This window comes from Perna viridis, chromosome 1 (assembly GCF_037379345.1).
Source record: "Perna viridis isolate PV_CMFRI_1.1 ecotype Kerala chromosome 1, ASM3737934v1, whole genome shotgun sequence".
In the NCBI taxonomy this organism is placed as follows: Eukaryota; Metazoa; Mollusca; class Bivalvia; order Mytilida; family Mytilidae; genus Perna; species Perna viridis.
Genome location: NC_142445.1, coordinates 24,299,506 through 24,321,355, shown reverse-complemented (window position 1 = coordinate 24,321,355; position 21,850 = coordinate 24,299,506). Strand labels below are relative to the sequence as shown.

Below are 21,850 nucleotides of genomic sequence, written 5' to 3'. Positions count from 1 at the left end.
AAAAGAATTTTGTGTCAATAGAGACAATGTTTGAATATAAATGCCTATCTAAATTTGACCTTAAGCCAAAAATACATACATTGTTTATGGTAAAAACAACAAACAATCAAACGAAAACAAACCAAAAATAGACCAAAATGAAAAAAAGAGTAATCAAGGGAACCAAGGTTATAGCGGTAATCAAAAGAATGTAATCCAGGGACAAAGATCAGACATGGAAAATACACATACACAACAAAAAACATAAAGTAACTAAAATCATACATACAAAGTAACAAAAGCAAATGAGTCACTCGGACAGGGAGCATTGACCAGGTGCACCGGTAGGGTAAGCGTCCTCTGCTTTTCTAGAAACACCTGCCGAGTTGCTCATAAAAGGTAAAGTCCGGGGTAGACGAAAGAGGAAAGGAAAACTATGACACGTAGAACAAATCAGTTTTCATGGCGCAGATGGATACGCCGTAACGATCCACGAGTTCATGATGACGGCCATAAAACTTTTGTAGTGATGACTTCAATCTTGTAGTAACATAACCCTGCTGCAGAAGACTATTTGTCAGAATTCTAGCGTAAAAAAACACAAAAAACAGAAATATAAGAAGACTATCTGTATTTTTCGCCATGATTTTCCTTTACTAAATTATTGAAAATATTAGCATAAAAATAACCAACAAAACCTTTCCAAAAGGGCAATAACTCCAAAATCGATCCACAGTTATTTTTACGAAAATTTGACCACAGATAGATTGCATCATGCTTTACACTTTTATTTTAGTTAGCATTAGGGAAAACCAAACCATTCAAAATATGTATGCGAAAACCTGCCTCTGGTACCTATGCTATATTTTTAACAAAAAAAATGTTCGATATAAAGATATTTAAGAATACAATGTTGAATTCTTTATTCTTGGTGAAACCTATTTAGTTTTATCAACATATTCCAACATTCTGTAACTGATGTTAAAAAATGCAAATATCGCAAAGAACTTTTACCCTTTTTGATACGAATCTGAACAAGATTTCAATGGTTCTATTTTCTAACATTTAAGAACAGTTATGATACTTTAAACATACTAACTTTTTTTCAGTTGCTGGTTTTCGCATATTTTGTCAAGTGAGCAAAGTTGCGGATATCAATTGCGCAGTTACTTTTTTCCTACTTATTGGTCCATCGCGGAAATGAGAAAATCATTAAACAACATTACTTAATTACGTTTGCAGTATTCGTTATTCCATAATTTTATTAAACCACAAGAGTTTTGCAGGAGCAATTTGCACTGAACATACCACAAAATAAACTTTTTTTTTGGTCAACAGGATTCTTTTATAATAGTTAGAGCACGTTTTGAAAAACTTGTACGCAAGTGCATATAAAATAATCTATAAATTGAGATTTTAATTTGAATCATTCTACGGCAGAAGCTTCTGTAATTTTATGCCGATAGATATAGTTATCGTTATTTAAAGCCTCGATGATCTTACAATGGTTAATGTAAAATGCGAGTATCAATAACTTTTACCTTCGACTTAGCTTGCTACCCCATGAAAAGAAAATGTTTGCATCTTTAAAAATATTTCATGCATGTTAAATTAACAAAATAGTACCGCAAGCAAAGGAAAGCAGTGTGACTCTCATTTAGATATGGAAAATTATTAAAAAGTAAATGTAAAGTTTCTAATTTTTCAAACCTATTATTTATATTTTTATCAATTATCTAACAGTACAATACTGGTACCATTTTTTTTCAAGAAAAAAATAGTTCAAGGGTTCTGCTTTATGTCTAGTCATTAATGGTTTTGGTAATTCTTTGGCTTGATGAAAGACACAAGACAGCAGCACATAAAAACTCATTTGAATCAATTCACACCATAAGAAAGAGAACTGCTACCGCTGTTGTAGGCAAAGCCAGTTGTTGCCAATTAAGCTTCAAACTTTTGTCACGTGACGTTTTATAAGCCACTCGATGGGTGTTTCGAGAAAAGCAGAGGACGCTGACCACCAGATACAGTGTACACCTGGTCCTTACTCCCGTTTCGTCTGTAGAGTACCAGTTGCTCATTTATTTCTACTTCTTTGTTTGTGTTATTTTGATTGCTTCATGTTTTTTGTTGTGTGTGTCTATTTTCCCATCTTGTCTTAATCATTGGAATATTATCCTTTTATTTTTGCCCGAATGTATGATCCCTTGATTACTCTTAAAACATTGTTAAAGGATAGAGAAAAGGTTTAAATTGATGAAATGAATCAATTAATCATATCACAATTTGGATTTCCTGACCTCTTCGTCAGTTATGATTATTCTTCCAATTTCGTTTTTACCTCTTGTGTAAGAATTTCGGGCATGCATCTTTTCCTAATGAAAAAAAGTTTTGTATACTATCTTTAAAACTAAGAAAAAAATATTGTTCTTTTGAAAAAAAAAGGTCCGTTATAATATTTTTTTAAATTTCTTTTCTATCGCACAAAGTGGATGGTATGATGAGAAATATAAGTGAGTTCATTGAAATTCATCCAGTTATTTCGGTTAAGTTGGATGTATTAAGATGGTTCCTCTGAAATTATAAAAAACAAATTTTAAGTTTTGCTTCAGAAAATTAAGAAGTATTTCAAATGGACATGAAAAATAGTAGGCGTACATTTGCATAATGTGACGAGGAACGTGTACGAATTCCATCCTGTGGTTTGAGGGGAGTTGCGAATAAGACGACTTATTTCCATTTTTGCCAAATGATTACCTCCCTGTATTGAATCAGGAAAACTGAAAAGCCATGAGGATGACAATACACAAAGGCATTCAGTGACAAAGAATGTTTCATCTGTTTTTTGGGGCAGGCATGAACACCATATGTTTCCGATATTATGCAATAAAAGGTAAAACTTTTTTTATTGTTGCGATAACAATCAGTTGGGTTAATTCGCTTCAAATTAAACAACATTTGATGTGTTCAATACGTTCAAATAGAGGTATTTAGTATTTGGTGTCAATACTCCAAATGCAGTCCACCTTAATTGTAATAACTGTTTATTTCTAATGCTAGTAGATTCAGGTTTGCGTTTGCTATTCTTTAATATGTTCCGAGCTAGCTTTCAAGACTATGAGTTTTTTTTCAAGTAAATATCTCATTTTGTCTATATGGTGTATTTTGAGGTATTTCATGGGAAAAATGGTGAATGTTAAGATGCATTTGTTGTTAGAGATCATTTTACCCTTAATTTCAAGGGGTTGGTTAAGTTCTTATAAAACTAGTTTACCTTACTGCAGAATTCTCTACGCCCGTCCGCAGTCATTAATCTGTCTGTGTCGTAACATTAGTTTTTAGTTTGATATTGAAGAATTGTCATCGATTTCTTGCCATGGATTGTAATAATTTTGTTGTTAACTCAAAGGTATTGTTACGCTAATTTACGACCTTTCGGTGATTTCTGAAAGTATTTACTATGTTTGTATTCAGGCTATACAATTTATACACTTGAACATTTGTTGCATTCCATTGCATATAAATTTGCATAACTGTCATAAAATAACTCAAATGAATCCTAATTTTCACATTTGTTCAGAAAATACACAACGGCTCATAGTAATCTGAGATGTTTTGAATATTGCGAGAACTAATTAAACAATTCAAAACAAAACAAAACAAAAAAAAAAAAAAAAAAAAAAAACAGAAGAAAATGGTGGAAAAAAAAACTCAAAACATCCAACATTTTTAGCGCCCATTAACATGGTGAATTTGCTCAAATAAGCATTATTTATGGCGGTTTAGGTAACAATTTGTTCATACAATAAAAAACCTTACTGCCCATAATTTAACAGGACAAAATTGAAGACATTTGCATAAAGTGAATACAAATTTATAATGCTACTGTTTGAAAATCAACATGTAAAGCTAATGAACAATTATCATTAAAACAAACGTTGTAACAAACAACTCCAAAATTGCTAAGTGAACCTTATTTTAAAGAATATAAAAGCACATCTAGTGTGTGTGAAGGATAACAACATATTGTAGTACTCAAGTACAAACTTAAATCCACATTTATTTTCAAGAAACAGGAAAACAGACACACACAACAAAAAAAGTAAAATAACCAAAATAACACCTACAATGAAACAAAAGTAAATGCTCAACGCGAAAGAATGGACACTTGCTGTGCTGCTCATGAAATGCGACGTCCGGGGTAGAAGAAGAAGAAGAGAAAGAAAATTATGGTACAATGAACAAATAGGTTCTCATGGTGCAGAAGCATACGCCATAAAGATTCACGAGTTCAAGATGATGACCATAGAACTTCTAAAACTGTGTGATGACTTTAATCTTGACAAAAGAGCGATCAAGGTAACCAAGATTCTAGTGGAAATCAAATAAATGAAATCTAGGGATAAAAAGCAGACATGAAAACAGACAAATACAACAAAAAACATAAAATAACCAAAATATTACCTACAAAGTAACAAAAGTAAATAAGCAACTCGGTCTCCACTAAAAACTTGGAGTATGGACCAGGTGCACGTCCTTTGCTTTTCTTGAAAACCCACCGAGTTGCTCATACAAAATCAAGTCAGGGTAAAACAAAAACGAAAAGGAAAACTATGATATATTGAACAAATCAGTTTTCATGGCGCAGATGGATACTCCGTAACGATTCACTAGTTCATGATTGCGACCATAAAACTTTTGTAGTGATGACTTATAGTAACATAACCCTGTTCCAGAAGCGTAATTGTAAGAAGTCTACCGCGATACAAAAAGTCTGCGTTGTTACAACAAGCTCTGGCATAACGTATGCGTTATGATATGAATACTCTCATACGCAGGTGCTGAAGGAATGCCACAGGTGAAAAGAAGTTTGACAATACGGAATGAAAAGTCATCGGGTTTATCGTATAGATTGGTTACTACTATTCCTTTACCATCGATCTATAAGTGTGGGTCAAGATATGAGAATGACTTCATAGAGTCTATTGTATCCTTTATCTCAAGTGCTTTGGTGCAATGTATCAAATCCCCAAAAATAGGATTGTTTCACGATAACACGTCATCTATATAGCGGAAACTGAGATTAAAGGATCTAGCGAAACGTTGTTTTTGTTTATCAGATCAGCTATAAAGTCAGCCTCACAAGATTAAACGAATAGGTCAGCAAGTAGAGGGGCACAATTTGTTTCGTTTGTTGAAAAACGGGTGTACCACGCTGGACAAATATGCTGTCGATAAAAAAAATTACAGCATTTAAAAAAAAAAAAAACAACATCTTTTTTGGTTTATCTAGAGGATGATTTGGAATTATTTTACGGAGTATGAGAACTACATATTTGTATCTAGGTTATCCTTTTCCAATTGAGTTTTAGTTCAAGATTCGGGGCTGACTTCATTTTGTTTTTTGGTGTTTTTAAAGTCCTTTATCTCAAGTTTTTTTTTAGGTAGATGCGTTTGATGACTGTTTGAAGACAATACGTCATGTATAACTATAATATTCTATAACGGGAAAGTGTGAATATCCAAAATTTGACCACAAAGAACGTCCTATACATTATTTTTTTTCACTAAAAGCATTTTAAATTAATATTTCTTTTATGACGTTTCGGTAAGGGAAAGCCTGATAGCACAACCTGAATTTATTTCACGTGTGAACTATTGAAATTCATTTCATAGGGAACATTCGATAAATCACTGCTATCTATATTATAATGTAAGCTATGAAAAGAGTCTTGTGTGGGAAGATATGTTCAGCTGATTAACAAAGTACCTACTGTACAAACCACCTAAATCAAAAAATGGAATCATTAAGATTTTTATTGATTTCAAGTATTTGATAATATAATTAATTTTAACGTCGGTACCAGGACAAAACAAATTGCAAAAGTTCCAGTTACAGTCTTCATACTACTTTATATTTAGCACTCATCAGATCCATCTTCCATTTTGACGTGTTTGTTAAAAAATTTTTCGACGAGGTCTAAAGCCATTTCTTTCATTTCCTGCCTCTTCTTTTCTTGGGCTTCCTTCAATTCCTGCTTTATCTTTTCTAGTTCTTGTTTTTTCTCTTCAAGCTCTAGTTCTAGTTTCCTTTTTTCTCTTTGTGTTTTGTCGTCTCTATCTTCCAATTGCTTTTTGAGAGATTTGATTTCTTCTTTCAGTTTTGTAATTTTTTCTTTTAGACTTCTTTGCTCTTCCATATTTACATTATCTGTAAAAAATACTGTTCGCTTAAGGGGGTACATATTATCTTTTCTAAAATTTATTTGGGTCGTTTAAATTCTTTGAAACATTTTTAACTTCAAAAAAAAAAAAAGAAGCAAAATGTATAAATTTCAAGACATTGTAACCACATGTTTCATGGGAATAATTTCAATGAACACATAATAACTTCATCAACAAAATTTTTGATAATTACGATGCTTTGAGTTTGATATCTTAATGTCACAAAATAAAACGCTTTGCTGATTTTTACAGAGTTATTTCCCTTTATTTTATTAAAATCAGTTCTACACACCACTAACGGAGTAAGATCTTTTACTAGTAGAAGTCTGAAGAAGTAATTCTCAGCTGCAATTCATTCATGTGTGTTTATCTTTTGAAGACGTAATTGATTCAGCATGTTTCTAGCTCAAATTTAACAGATATTAATGAGATTATCAACTCACCAGCAAAAGTGAGTTTAATGGTTTGCTTTTCAATTACTATGTCATTTCATGAAGGTTTCAAAATAAAAAATAACGAATAAAAACGCTTTCTGAGTTACGATTAGGCTCAAATATTTGCCACAGGTAAACGTTGTAAATTACGAGATTAAGGTAATTTTTTTTACCATGCAGGATTTTAATATCTCATCCATTGAAGAGGGAATGCAGGCGACGTTTGTGACATCACAGCAATATTTTAAGACGTTTTGTACTAACATGGAAATAGCGGAAAGCAGGGCTTTATGAATTCGTACAAGTGAATCTAATATTGAACCTTGAAAAAGACAGAACAATGCTCAATCTTGAAACGTTATTATTATATTCATAACATGCATCTTACGACCTCCAAATTGATTCGGCTCAATATCAATGTCTAAAATAGGAGCTGCACAATGGGAATATGTATAATAGAGCTTCTGAAACGTTTCATTAAATTCCTTTCAGTGTTTTACGTAGGGGGAGTAACTGATAAAAGATAGGTCGTCCCTGTCTGTGAAACGGAAGGAAGTACGGACAGTAGGCAGGGCGGACGGACATCCCTATCATTTTATACCCACATTTTGTAACGGGGTATATAAAAGGAAAAACAAGTCATAACCCAAGAAATGCAAGATTAGGAAACCTCATGCAGTCACCCTCCGGAGATACGATTTCTTACCTTCTTTAAATCAGAGAACTTAGAATTATACCTTTTGATGCCTAAGATAAAATATTGTATTGCATATGGTTATAAGGCATAAAAAGTATCAGATGGTGTTAATTCATGTATGTTAATAAGTTAAAGCTTTGATTGGTTGAATGATCTATCTTCAAATTTTGAAGTGCATATAAGTTGTATGAATGTTTCGAATGATTTTGACTTTTTTTCTAATAACATTCAAATAGCATTCATATTTACCCAAATTTATCGGAACCAGGTGTGCGAACTTGTTTCCGTAAGAACAGAGTTTGATTGTAACATCTTCGTCAGACTGGCCACAAAAAAAATTAACAATTTCTGTATCTGGATACTGAAGAACTTCAATATTAACTTCCAACATTCTTGCTAAGAAAGGCAGGCATAAGGCTGGGTAAGTGTTGAATACCTCTTCATTTTTAACAAAATCATCCCAGTTAGGGACGTCAATTCCACATTCCGCCAATATCTATATAAATGGAAACGAAGAATATTTTAAAGATGAAAGTTGTCTTCTGTTAGTACTTCTGTTATGAAACATATAATATGAGGATTTGATGTATCGTGGTATGCCCGTGTTATCAGGAAAATTAGCAACATGATTTAAGAAAAAAGACAAAAAAATAGAATGTCTTACAAAACTCACCAGTGTCTAGGTTTCCCTACATTAAAATCAAAATTATAGTTAGGTGGATTTTCCTAGAAACGCAAAAGATGCATACCCTACTAGTGCGCCGTGACCATACTTCGAGTTAATAGTTTAGTCCTGGACCTTCATTAAGTTAAAACATATTTTGGTCCTTAAAAAATAAGTACAAAATATTACAGAATTTAACAACAAGGCATGATTGAAAGAATCTGGAATCATTTGTTGTTTCTTTTGCAAGTCCATCTCCTGTTTACCATACTCACAAATTACGGCTATATCAACTGCAACTTATGATAGTGAAGATAAACCTTCAAAAATTATACACCAAAAAAATAGGTCGGAAGTCAGTTGTTAAATTTCTTACTCTTTAGAATCAAGTTTTGTACCCTCATAAAAATATGAATGTTTAGCCCACAATTAAGTTGATCGGAGCCAAATAGAATTAACCTAGTGTTTTAAATGACTGCCAAATTTAGAGTTTATATTGTTTCATTCTAATATAATTAGAATGGATTGGTGATTATGTCAAAGAGGCAACAGCGTAACAGGTATGAAAAATGTCAGCTCAAGGACATTCACGGGGTCTTCAATGAATGCTGGGAAAATCCTCGCACAACAGGAGAGGCGGCAGCCCCAAAACAACATTTTACACAGGCACAGCGAAATAGTTACCCCTATATACTCCAGCAAAAGTAAAGTAAACTGAAAGTGAAAACGAAACAAAACACACAGGCCAGAAATTCCTGACGTCAGACAGGCACATAAAAAAGACGGGGTTAAAGTACTTTGGTGTGGTTACAAATCGTTATTAAATCTTGTTACTGAGGAAAAAATATACCACAATCAAACCTAAAAATCAGATCAAAAAGGTCTGAGTCCTTTGTTAAAACAAAAATAAGGAAACTCTCTATACGCAAAATAAATATACAAACAAATAACAACCAGCAGTAAACTGACATACCAGCTGCAGACCAGTTTAAACTTACAAAAAATTATGTCTGCATTGTGTGTAATATCTGTTACAAGTTAATAAAAATGAGAAATTTTCTTAACAAATAAAACTTGGATCATCTAGATTCCGTTTAACTCAGTTTAATGAAATACAATTCTTTCCGGTCGTCTGTAAAGAATTTACCTCAACCGCCTCGCTCCAACTTCAAAATGCACCAGGGAACTTATTTGGACCCATGCAGGTCCGGATGTTAAAAGAATAGGCCTGCAGCAGCTCTAAGCTTGTCGTAAAAGGCGACTAAATAGTGCTCAGAACCCTAGCCGGGGGCTAGGGCGCTTTGCCCACAGAGCAACTGGGATGTGTGCCCCAGGAGGTGGAATGGTGTACCCCTGGCGTGTTACATGCTGGGGTAGTCAGGCTATAATATGGAAAACCTGACCGCAAACCATAGTGGTGCACCGTGTTGGGAAAGGTTCCACGTTCCTCGCACGTTAAAGATCCCTACTGTAGTATTCTCCCGGAGTAGGAACCATAGGGCTCCGCCACAGGAGGCTAAACTGCCCGACTTTACCCACCTCTCCCTATTTACAGTGGCAATCAAAATTTGTCGACCCCATTGTCCTTGTGTCCCATCCCTTTTTCATTTCATCATCATTTCATGTTCATTTTATCATCAATTTCATGTTCATCGTCTGAATATAGCTGAAATATTGCTGCTCGGACGTTAAACCCCAACAAACAAACATATCTTTAAAGAGATGTATTTCGTGTTCTGTGTGGTATTTATTCAACAACTTAATCGATGATATCAGAATATATTCGGAACAATTTTTTTGGGTACACATTTGGAAATATTGTGAAAGTAACGCGTATTGTGACTACATCAATCTGCGATGTACTCAGGTACCAACATCCGTAAATAAACTTGGTGTTTCTGCTTGTAAATATTTTTTTAAGCGGAAATAATCTATGATGTTTTGCCTTACCTAAAGTTTTCCTATCCAGTTTCCTCATAGAAATACAATTAACCTAATGATGATAGTGTAGTAATTCTAATTTATCATATGACGTTTTTGTCACACGTGCAATGTTATTGATTGTTCACCACCTGCATTATCCCCGGTGACAGTTTTTACATCAGCGTAAATTCCATATACACGTGGTAGTTGTCGCATATGAACATGGCTACCATCTTCCGACAACAGATAATGCCGATTAAAGGCTAGTTCAGATTCTTTTCATCACATTATCTATTAACATTTAAGACCACATATTTTTGTCAAAGGTCAACACAACACAATAGCCTGTGTTTCAAGTACACAACTATAGATAAAATTTAAATATAATGGGTCATTCATTCTAAACAAAACCTACAAGAGGAGAGGAGGACAGGATGACAAAACCCTCCCTCCCTCAGTCTATTATGAACTATTCTATGCTTTGTATTTATTCTTTCAGGTAAGATCTACAGTGGCGGAACATGAAGCAGTTGTCATACTATTATTGTACCAAAATATGTTATGCGTAATCAGATATAGGCTGATGAACAGCAATTCCACTGAAGATTTTAATCGCCCATCAGCTTGATTTACTATACTTTGCTGTTAGTTAGTCCTCAGTTACACATTTGAATCGTCATCACTTTAATGATTGATATATTGGTTTAATGTTGGTTGAATGTTGGTTGAATGTCTATTGTTGTTGTATGTTGGTTGTCGGTTTTAAATTTATTGAATGTTTGTTGATTTTAATAATGACAAATGTACAGCCCCCCACCACCGCATCCAGAAAAAACGAGTTTGTTGTTGCAGACGATTATGCCTTATCATAAACAAATGCATACAATTATTTAAGTGCATCAATTGTGTTTTTCATTGAGTCAACTCTATAATATTACTAACAAAAACAGGTCTTTTTTATGTAAGCTTGTGTCATGCTAATGTCTGTTTTCACTTTTGTAAATAAAAACTATTACCATAGTTGGCTTTAAGTCGCACAAAGAATCAACCATGAACTCTTTCAGCTTGTCCTTCAATAAAGACCAGGTCTTCACTTCTTCCAAACAAGAAATGGCTTCGTTCCTGCAAGCTAGGTGGACTGCTCTAATCAGTGACGAATTTGATGCATTTTTTTCAAAATCTGGATTTGGTCTCCAATAAAGGGTTCTTAGGAAACCACTGACTTTATCATGGCTCACTTTACACGGATCATTTTTTGGAGATTGTAACACCTTTATTCCTTCAATATCTTCTCTAACTCTGATTTTCGACATCACTGATATAAAAGGTTTTATTTTGTTTCATGGTATATATAATACTATGGTAAACATAATAAGCCATTTATTTTTAATATATAATATTTGAACCTTACCTTTGAATAGACTAACAACCAAAACAAAAAACCTATCAACTGCGCCTATTACATTACAATTTCCTAATATGAAATCTTTAAATAAAATCTCTCGTTAGAATTTATATACTTTAGATTCCGACAGTACATATGAAACTACACAAAAAAGGTGGCACATAGTATAATCATCTATTTGTTCAACGAAAGAGTTGTCTGTCCGTCAGACCACGATTGTGTCTACAGTGAAGAAGAAAGAAGTATTATAAAAATATTTACCAGCGTAATGATATCAACAATATGAGCATTCTTAGAAAGTCCAGTACTACTGAATAAATCTCAAATTCTCCCCTTGGCAGAAGTTAACTAAATTAAAACTTTGGACATTTCAACATTTTGTACTGCTACGATAATTTACCTCACGATAAATTGTAAACCCGTATAAAGGAAATCATTCGCAAACCATTGAAATAGAAAAAAAAATATTTTTTACAAATGTTTTTGTTTTTAACTATCGGCACTTATTGTGTACCTCTCCCAGCATATGTTTTTTTTTTCTTAATCTTAATTTCTTTCGTATTTTGTGAAATATGAGAAATCTTAAGGAGGCCAGATCCCTTAATTTAACATCGATATACTTTCGATGTTCCCAACCTAAACAATCCTAAATTTGGAGAATGGCTTTGTTCATGTATTAATCATAACTAGAAATTAAATAAAAATACAGCTACCTCTACGTCATTTCAGTCATTGAACTCGAGTGCAACAACAGCAGTCAACTGATATATAAAAAAAGAGACGATTTTGAAAATTATATAAAAGTAATCAAGGTACTCTAGATCTGGCAGAAATCAAAAGAATGTAATTTAGGGATAAAGATCAGACATGGTAAACCAACAAACACAACAAAAATAATGAAATAACCAAAATAATACACACAACGAAATAAAGGAAATTAGCGTCTCGGACTTCACTAAAAACTGGGAGCAAGGACGCGGTGCAGCGGTAGGGTATGCGGCTTCTGCTTTTCTAGAAACACCCGTCGAGTTGCTCACTAAAAGTCAAGTCAAATATCCCTTACATGTTAATAATCATTAATTACGGTTTTTTTTTTTTTTAACTTTTCCGGTTTTTGCCTTGATATTGCCCAATCTTATATCGACTTCTTTTTGACTAATCCTTTTTATTATTGCTTACAGTTTATCAGTTTGGTAATTTTGTTATTAACCTTTATTAAAAATGCCTGTCCGTGTAAACATTCGAGTAAATCCTATGATATGGGTGGCACTTAAAATTTCCACACTGAAAGTTTCTTTCAAAACGTAATGTTCATATGATTGTTTGTCAAATAGAGTGAATATTTATTTAATTCGACAATGGATGGCTCAGAAAATGATTTTAAAGTTGCCGAGTGCACGAGAGCAATTCTAAATGTAAAAACATCTTGAGAATTCCTGCTTCAGTGAAAATAGTTGTAAAAAAAAACCAACATTTTGTTACCAAAGGATGAAGTGTCTAGGTATTTTATATTAATTTTAATAACTTTCTATGGGATGAGATGAATTGTTGTCTTAAACACGAACACCATAAACATGGCTGCAACTAGCTGGATTTTATTAGAAATTTGAGACATTATGCAATAGTGTGACACTTGTGTAATATAAGGGTCTGTATTCTCGGGATCACAAAGACTGTAGTAATTCATTTGTAAATGTTTTTTTCACCTAGTGATTGATTGATAGTTTTTGGTGAAGCGTCTAATGTCAGATATTTCGTGCACTTTTCCAAGGTGTAAACACCTGACAAACACTGCTTTGTACTAGTCTGGTCATTTATTTTGTTATTTTTTTTTAATTTGACAAAAGAATAACAAAATGCATTTTAAACAAACTTAAATGCTTCAAAATAGAAACTTACATGCTGGTCTAAAAGATCCAATCCATGTTTTCAAGACAGTCAAAGTCTTCTGATTTTCTTTCAACGCTTTTCTAATTGTTTGTAGATCATCTAACGGATTTTTTCGTGATATTGTAGTACCCCTTGTTTTGAAGCACTGATTTTCATTAAGTATGGAACACAGATTACCTACTACACCGATGTCTTTTACAGTAACGGGGGATTTCACAATAAGAGAATCAAATAAAAATTTGATGGTTGATGTTACTTGACTGTTTTTTTCATCTTTGACTTGTGGAGATGACATTGTTCACAAAACGTCTGAGATGTTAACTCACTGTAAAAACTCAGCAAGATTTCTGAAATAAACATTGATATAAAAAGTTTAAATGACTAATCGGATAATTAATCCAACTTAATTTTGATAAATTCAGGAGTTCTTGGCAGGGTTATTATAATTTGGTTATTCACGATATCATTAGATTATCTTATTCATTATTCACATGTTCTCTCGCCATAATTCATGCTAATTTCAACATGATTTTTTGTTATCGGCGGATTATTATTTGAGTTTTGGAAAGAGAAAGTATGTGAGAGAAACAACAGATTTTTTTTCGCAATGTGAATTATCGTAATAAAATAAACAGAAGACACTCGATAAAACACTGCATTTTACATCACATAAAAACAAAAAAAATTAATAACACAATTGATTTCCATTAATTGGCTTGCAATCGTATGAAAGGCAAATAAAATGAATCGAGATTCAAATGGCAAACAAAAAATGTAATCCATGGATGACGACCTGACAAGGAAAATAAGCACCTACATCAAAGAACATGAAATAATCACGTACAAAGAAACAAAAGCAATAGAGCAAGCCAGACACCAGCAAGAACTAGAAGCATGGAACTGATGTACTCTCTGGGTAAGGGTCCTCTGCTTTCCTGTAGAGGCACCGCCGCGGTGCTCATAAAATTTCAATTAGGATATTGCCAAAAGAGGAGAGGAAAATATGACTCGGTGAACAAATCGTTTCTCATAGTGAAGATGGATAAATCATTACGATTCACAAGTTCATGATAAGACTATGAAATTTCTGTAGTAATGACTTTAATTTTAAAACATTAAAATCCAATATCTGGCACGGTACGATACGGAATGAGAAGTCATCGTGTTTGTCGTTTTGATTGGTCATGAGTTTTCCCTGTCCATCGATCTCTTTGCCACGTGCAGGTGCGGGTGTCAAAAGAATAGGCATGCAGCAGCGCTAAGCTTGTCGTAAAAGGCGACTAAATAGTGCTCAGAAAACTAGCCGAGGGCTAGGCGCTTTGCCCACAGAGCAACTGGGATGTGTGTCCCAGGTGGTGGAATGGGGTACACATAGGGTACCTGGCATGTTTCATGCTGGGGTTGTCAGGCTATAAAACGGAAAACCTGACCGCAAACCATCGTGGTGCTGGGAAAGATGTCACGTTCCTCGCACTATAGAGAACCTTGCTGTGGTATTCGATAGGAGTAGGAACCTTTGGGCTCCGTCACAGGGGGCTAAATTGCCCGACCCTACCCATTCCCCCATTCATCTTGTGGCAATCGAAATTTGTCGACCCTATTGTTCTTGTGTCCCATCCTTTTTTTTTCATTTCATCATCATTATTTCATGTTCACGTTATCATCCATTTCATGTTCATTGCCTGAATATAGCTGAAATATTGATGCTCGGGCGCTTAACCGATTGTAATCTTATGTACAAAAACCCGTTACGTAAAGTAACTTTTTTCAAGGGTTAATCACAGAAGAACAACATTACGGTCAACAAGAAGAGGGGTGTTTCTGCAAATGAAAGCCAGTTCATAGTTTGATAAGATGAAAAATTGTAAAATAACCAAAACAAAAACAAAAACAAAAAAACGAAAAAGGTTTTTAATTGAACTGAAACACCGCCAAATCAATAAACCAAACTATAAAAAAAACATTTTACCTACAGAAAAATAGAAACGAAGCTTAAGTTCCATTGCGTTATCATCATAACTGTTAAAAGTTTTGGTTAAATTTAACCCAAAATGTGTTATAAGTTAAAACTAGAGACAAAATACTTTCTTTAAAAAACATTTTCTCATACGAATTTGTTCAATTAGATCACTTGGTTTTTTAAACCAAAGTCTAGCCAGTACTTTTTCTGACTTTCTATTTTCTGCTCATTTTTGCTTTTCTGTATGAAGTTTATACGGACGGGAAAGGTACCATACCATTTTGGCAACGGAATTTTTGCAGTCTCATCAAATACAGGTATTCATGGGATATGGGTTCCCTAATATCTTTTCATGTTGTCGAAGGAAAAAGTATAGATCGGAAGAAATACTGAAATACCTTAGCATATTACTACCAAACTACTCTGTCCTGAAAAAGAATAAAAGATAAACCTATTGTGTATTCGATCTGCAACGACAGTTTTGTAAAATTAGCTTGACATTTTTCACATATTTTACCACTAGTTGCACTGAAGTGTATAATAAGGAATTGTTTACCAGATAGTCATTTCTGTTTCTTGACAGCCAAAACACATGAAACTTATCGAAAGTAACAAATTGTTATTCAATATAGCTCTAATGTAGATATATAAGGATCATTCAACATAAAATATCTAATTGTATTTGTCATTCAAAGCTGACTTTCCTGGATTTTAACAGAGTGAAAGATAGTCACGTTAAAAAGGTAAAAAAGAACTAAATACAAATAAGATACGAATTAAACGTAAAAAAATGTTAAATGTAAGCCCAAAATTTCAGCCTTACGGCCTTCGTCAGGGGCAAAAAAGTACTGACGATAAAACTGTCAATCCCTACTACAAGGTGCCCTTCAAAATTGATTAAATTTGGGTTCACATTTATCATTTATTTACGTATCATTCATATTTCATTTATATTTGGTTCTTTTTTACCTTTTAAACGTGGCTATCGTTCATAAATTCTTTATTCTTATTGACGTCGTTTAACTTGAGCCACTTCACAACATAGATTATTTTTATTTTCCCTTGAATTTACTGTAATAGTATACTAATATTTATAGATAACCAATAACATATGATTTTGGACATGCGTGTAATTCAATCCCATTTAGGAGCAATCACTTTATTCATATTAGAAAAAAAGAGTAATCAACGTTTTCATTATGGAAAAGGCAAGGCTAATCATGATGTTCAGACCAAGCCAGGCTATAACAATACCTGGGCCAGGTCATTCCCGCATTTGGCGATGGAAAAGCCGGATAAGGCTAATGAGGCCAGTCCATATTTTTTAAACTGCTCTCCAAACTCACCGGTTTTAAGTTTTCAGTGCCGCTCGAAATTATAGGTTTATTGTTCTCTATCCTTTACAGATTGTTTTCTTTCCTATCATCATTTTCTGGAATGATTTTGAAATCATTTTTAAAATATAGGAAATGCAACCAGTTGCATCATTTTAATCTTACCGTCGAGTTTAATAATAGTTATTTTAAGAATTCTTTACAAGTTGTGTTTTCATTAAAAATTATCGAAAAATCCAAATAAAAAAAAAAAAAAAAAAAAAAGAGATAACTAACATCGTTCCGTTGTCATATAATACTGCTGTACAATGTTGGGCAATTTTGTTTATATTCAAAACCCTAAGCCTTTAAGTAAGTTAGTTAATTGCACTAAATGCGTTTTGATTAATTTCCAGTTAAACTAAAGAAAATAAATCGCAAAATATTATAGAAATTATAATCAAAATACAATTATAATGATACAAATAATAGATCAGAGTTCTTTTCCGGCGAAGTTTTGAATTAATAATTTAATAATAATTAAAAAAACAAAAACAAACAAATAAACAAAAACAAAAAAAGATGAATATCAATTAGTGCCTCTCCTACCTGAATTGAGAATTTCCCCTTAATGTGTACGTAGTTTACAGAGACAAGATGCAAGAGCAGGTAACTTCCACTGGTGCAAAACGCATGGCTATAATATTGACAACACGTTGAATAGGTTTTTATACGAAACTGTAAGTCATAAAAGATTCGAGGAAGTCTTCCTTGACAATTTAATTGAGGTCCATTATTTTCTTTGTAAATAGACGAAAAACGTACCTGTTATTTGGTTTTACAGCTCCGTCGTACCTACATTGTACAATCAATAATAAATGCATCTAACCATAAAATTAAATCGAGATTTTGTTTTTGGCTCTTTTGTAAAGCAAAATCTCGTATTTTTTCTCACAGTAACCTATTGGCCTAGAATGCATCAGACAACGTTTTATGGTTTCTGTACTGGTGTCATTATCCTTGACATTTTTTAAACATATCTTTTCATGATACCAAAGTAAAGAAAGTCAGTGGACTTTTTTAAAAGCTAGTAAACAAGTTCTTTTATGAATAGATTGGTAATGAATTTTCTGAATATGGTGAAAGCTTCAGTTAACACTAAATATCATACCCAATTCACTATACATTATCCCTTTCTTTATGAAAAAGTATAATCAAGAAAACCAAGAATCTAGCGGAAATTCTATATTTCAGATTTCAGATTTATATCATTTTACTTATCATTTACAGTATAAAATATTTTTTGTATTTCAATATATTATGGCAAATATGTTGTCGTACCAGCAGACAAAGCTCAAAACAAAATTGCTTTTGTCTGCAAGACGCATTTCAACCAATGCTTATTATCAAAGGTTCACGTAGAAAAAAGAAGTTATAAGACATATACTACTACCACACTCTCCACAGAATTGATGGTGCAAAACCATATATCCATGCTATCCTTTAAATGTTTCGGTCTCTCCACCAAAGATGATGACTGTTATCTATTATCTATGTTTTGGATTCCAAAATACACAAACATCAAAATAAACAACTCATAGTTGGATCTGTTAAATGTACCACCAACCCTCTTTCAATTTTCTCTTTAATTTTTATACACACAGCTGTCAAAGTCTTGAATCGATAGTCTACGAAATGTTTTACTTCCGTGGTGGTATTAGTTCTATGTGTATCCTGAAAAATTCGAAATATCTTCTAGAAACCCTCTATAAAAGATTATCATCATAATACAATAGCATCAAGACCTATTATTTTTCAACCGCGTTTATACTATTCCCAATACTCATTCAGTTAAAATCCCGAGTCAAAAACAATATACATCGTGGTTACTCCAGTAAGGTCGGCACATCTAGATACAGATGCTTAATACTTCGCAGAGATTTCTCATACTTTGAAAAAACGATTCCAGATCATCTTCCAGATATATCGAAGTAGATACTTCCGAAATGCTGCAATTTCGATCGACAACATATTTGTCACGTGTGTTGGACGCTTTTTCAACAAAGATCGTCATTCCAGTGAGAACAAATCGTGCTCCCTTATGGCTGACCTATTCCTTCACTCTTATGAGGATGAGTTTTAAGCTGATCTGATCCAAAAGAACGAACATTGTTAAGCCAGATTCGGCGTTTCCGCTATATAGATGACGTATTATATCTAAACAATCCTAGTTTCGTGTATTTTATACATCGCATCAAATTCAAAGAACTTGAGATAAAGGATACTACAGACACTGTAAAGTAAGCAACATATCTTGACCTACACTTAGAGGTCGATGTAAAGGAATCCGCTATGACTTTTCATACCGTTTTGTAAACTTTCCTTCATCTGTGGCAATATCCCTTTTTTTCCCCAATTTTTGGTGATTCACCAACCAGATAACGACAACAGCCAGTTCTACAGAGACTAGCACATACTTTGAAGTATGGATATAAGAAGGTTCATGTCTGTGACGCTTATATCCTGATAATTATATAATTTAAAATATTGTACAGATGTGTTAAGTCACAAGAAAATTCAGCCGATTCATGCCGAGAGTGGCAAGTTTATTGTTTTGTCAGATTTGTAAAATATAGAGCAATGTATTGAAGGAGATAAGAATGGCGGAGACAGAATCACTGATCATTTAATCATATGTAGTAAAAAACCAACAACACTAAAAGTTATATGTATTTGCAGTTAAAACAATTTACACAATTAGATGAATGTCTCATTAGGTACTAAAGTTTTTATTCGTGCATAAGTTCAGTAGCAATCATATGTCATACAGGTAAAATAACTTGTATAAGCAGTTCACATTTCTATCACCTTAGTTGGTCATATTTTAAAGACATGGATATATTTTTAGCGCAATTCTTTTTGTTGACCCGACCTTTTTATTGTAAATATACTTAGTTCACGAGACATATTATGAGAACGTTATACTTATGGCCCACGGAACATATTATGCGTCCGTAATACTAAGTCCACGATACATTTTATGTTTATGTAATTATAGCTAGTCCACAAGACATATTATATATAGCATATTATATGCAAGCAATACTTAGTGCACGAGATATATTATACGTATGTAATACTTAGTCCTTGATACATATTATTAGTACGTAATACTTAGTCCACGATATGCATATTATGCGTACGTAATACTAAGTCAACGAGATATATTATACGTACGTAATATTGCTGTAAAAAAGGAGACCAAGTAATGTGTGCATATTTTTTAGATTTGCAGTTTACTCTTGTTAGAATGGAACTATAATTGTACTTACCTTGCATTAATACTGGCTTGTTCACGCAAAAGTATTGTTCCTATATCATTTTCCCTTTTTCCCCTTCCCACACTTGTGGAACATTTATCTGGAATAATTACTTAACAACAAGGTAATAATTTCAAGTGAAGCAGGTGATATGAAATTATTTATATTTTTCCCAATTGAACACTTGGAAACAAAACACAGGCTGAAAGGAATGACCGAAATATCTTTTTATTCTGCATTTGAGATTTAAAATTTGTAAAAGTGATGTCTTGATTTCAAACCGTTCAAGTGATAGGAAATTTGAATTTGTATCTTACCACCATTTGACTTTCAGGGCTTGTAGAATTGGATTTTGCATGACAGTAACCATTATCTGTTTTGCGTTGGTTTGTTACATGCGTTTGACGATTTTCTGCACTGAAATTTGCAGTGCATATTTACACACTGGATTACTTTTAAGTTAAAGAAACCTGATGTTCTTTGGTGCAAAATTTATTTCTTTTCAAATTTTTAATATTTTTAACATGTATTCACAATCAGAATGACAGCTCACATTGAAGTATTAAAAATCGTATTCATAACGATGTACAAAGCATTTGACCCTCAAAATATAAAGGTTTTTTTTAAATTAATATATCGGCTTTCAATTTTATTTATAAAACGCTGACATTTTTATAATAATAGAGTTTTACTAATAGTCAAATCATAAGTAAAACGATCATAAATGACGATAAACATGTCTATTATACATCTTGAATGACTTACCAACTGAGCGAATTTTTTTCTTATTTTCTCTCTCCCTCAAAGGTGTGTTAACTTGAGTTCTTTAAAAAAAAACTTAGTTGAATAATATCACTATAAAGCCGTTAATATTTTAACTCACTTTTCTTCAAACAACCAAAGCAATCAAAGTTAATTATTATAAATATATAGGGACGATGTACACGGATGAAATTATATTTCACAAATATCTATTTATCTGCTGAATAGTAAAAAAAGTTCAGGGATTTGAGACAAAATATCTTCCTTTACCTTCCACCATGAAAAGAAACTGTTTCACGAAAAAATGGTGCAAATAACTTCAACTAAATTGTTTGTGCCAATGTTTCGCTTTGATAATATTTAGAAATTTGAATATCCTCCAGATGGAATGTGTTTACTCATTATTTTACCTGGGCAATACTGATACTAAAAATCTTCTCCTACTCATATTGAAGATAGAAAAAGTATAAAAGAAATCAAAAATCAAAGGTAACATTGGCTTACTTTGTATACAACACCTATTTCTTAATTTCCTAAAAGACGGAGAACAGAAGCAAAAACAAACTTCAATTTTTCAACTTTTTCGCATATATCGCCAAAACTGTTAGATTTAGCCCAATTTTGAAATGGGTAAAAGTGTTTAGCATGATGAAATGTACCGGCGGACAACTTTTCGTGTTAATCTGATAGGCCATGTTGGAGTTACAGCCCTTTTTCAACGTTTTTCTTGCTATTTTCAAATGTATTTCTTTGAAAAATCTTATGATATGGGGTGTCCTGCATATAACTGATGTAGAGATTTTTTTTATTTGTCAAAAAACATGGCCGTTGTTACTAAAAATAAAACATATGGGTCAGACAGTAGTTTTTCGCATATATTTCCAAAACCGTTAGGTTTGTCCAAATTCTTTCAATTGCTGAAATAATCCTCATTATATGGTCTAGAAAAGTATTCAAAGTTGTCAAACGACTCCTTGTAAGAGTTATTGCCCTTGAAATGTGATAAAAATCTTTTTTTAGTTTTCAGCCAATATCTTAAAAAAACATGATAGATAGAAAGAAACTTTCAGTTGCTTAAATGATCCTTATGAGTCAAAATTGTTGGACAACTTGTTAAATTTATTACCCTTGAAAGGTAAAATTAAACCAGTTGAGCAAGTCAGACTCATTAGAGCCTCTTGTATTCTGTTGCAACAAGGGACTCAGACCTTTTTGAACTTTGTTTAAGAAATGCTAATTGTGTAGTTTCGTTTTTGCATAATGGCCAGACTTTAAAAG

The 21,850-nt window shown here is 32.9% G+C and overlaps 1 protein-coding gene across 6 annotated transcripts; it reads right to left on the bottom strand.

The window, feature by feature from the left end:
* Nucleotides 1–5,778: 5,778 nt before the first annotated feature.
* LOC148627889 (uncharacterized) lies at nucleotides 5,779–17,301 on the bottom strand. Of its 6 annotated transcripts, none has more exons than XM_088581161.1 (7): nucleotides 17,100–17,301; nucleotides 16,524–16,609; nucleotides 15,576–15,605; nucleotides 13,227–13,564; nucleotides 10,939–11,051; nucleotides 7,585–7,831; nucleotides 5,779–6,190 (listed from the first exon to the last, which is right to left on the bottom strand). In XM_088581161.1, the coding sequence occupies exons 4-7, from the start codon at nucleotides 13,510–13,512 to the stop codon at nucleotides 5,898–5,900; spliced, it is 939 nt and encodes a 312-aa protein (XP_088437287.1). In that variant the 5' UTR covers nucleotides 13,513–13,564; nucleotides 15,576–15,605; nucleotides 16,524–16,609; nucleotides 17,100–17,301; the 3' UTR covers nucleotides 5,779–5,897. The 6 variants fall into 6 exon arrangements, with proteins under 6 accessions (XP_088437287.1, XP_088437253.1, XP_088437263.1 ...); XM_088581127.1 differs by having other exon boundaries at nucleotides 10,939–11,237; nucleotides 17,100–17,297; XM_088581137.1 differs by lacking the exon at nucleotides 15,576–15,605 and having other exon boundaries at nucleotides 10,939–11,237; nucleotides 17,100–17,297.
* Between the last annotated feature and the right edge of the window lie 4,549 nt (nucleotides 17,302–21,850).

What these genes read in the sequence shown, in the direction of transcription:
- LOC148627889 (XM_088581143.1), bottom strand. Translation starts at nt 13,512, where the DNA reads ATGTCATCTCCACAAGTCAAAGATGAAAAAAACAGTCAAGTAACATCA. An exon ending in GCGACTTAAAGCCAACTATG is followed by an intron (nt 7,832 to 10,938) that starts GTAATAGTTTTT and finishes CCATTTATATAG; the next exon opens with ATATTGGCGGAATGTGGAAT. An exon ending in CCTGGTTCCGATAAATTTGG is followed by an intron (nt 6,191 to 7,584) that starts GTAAATATGAAT and finishes TATTTTTTACAG; the next exon opens with ATAATGTAAATATGGAAGAG.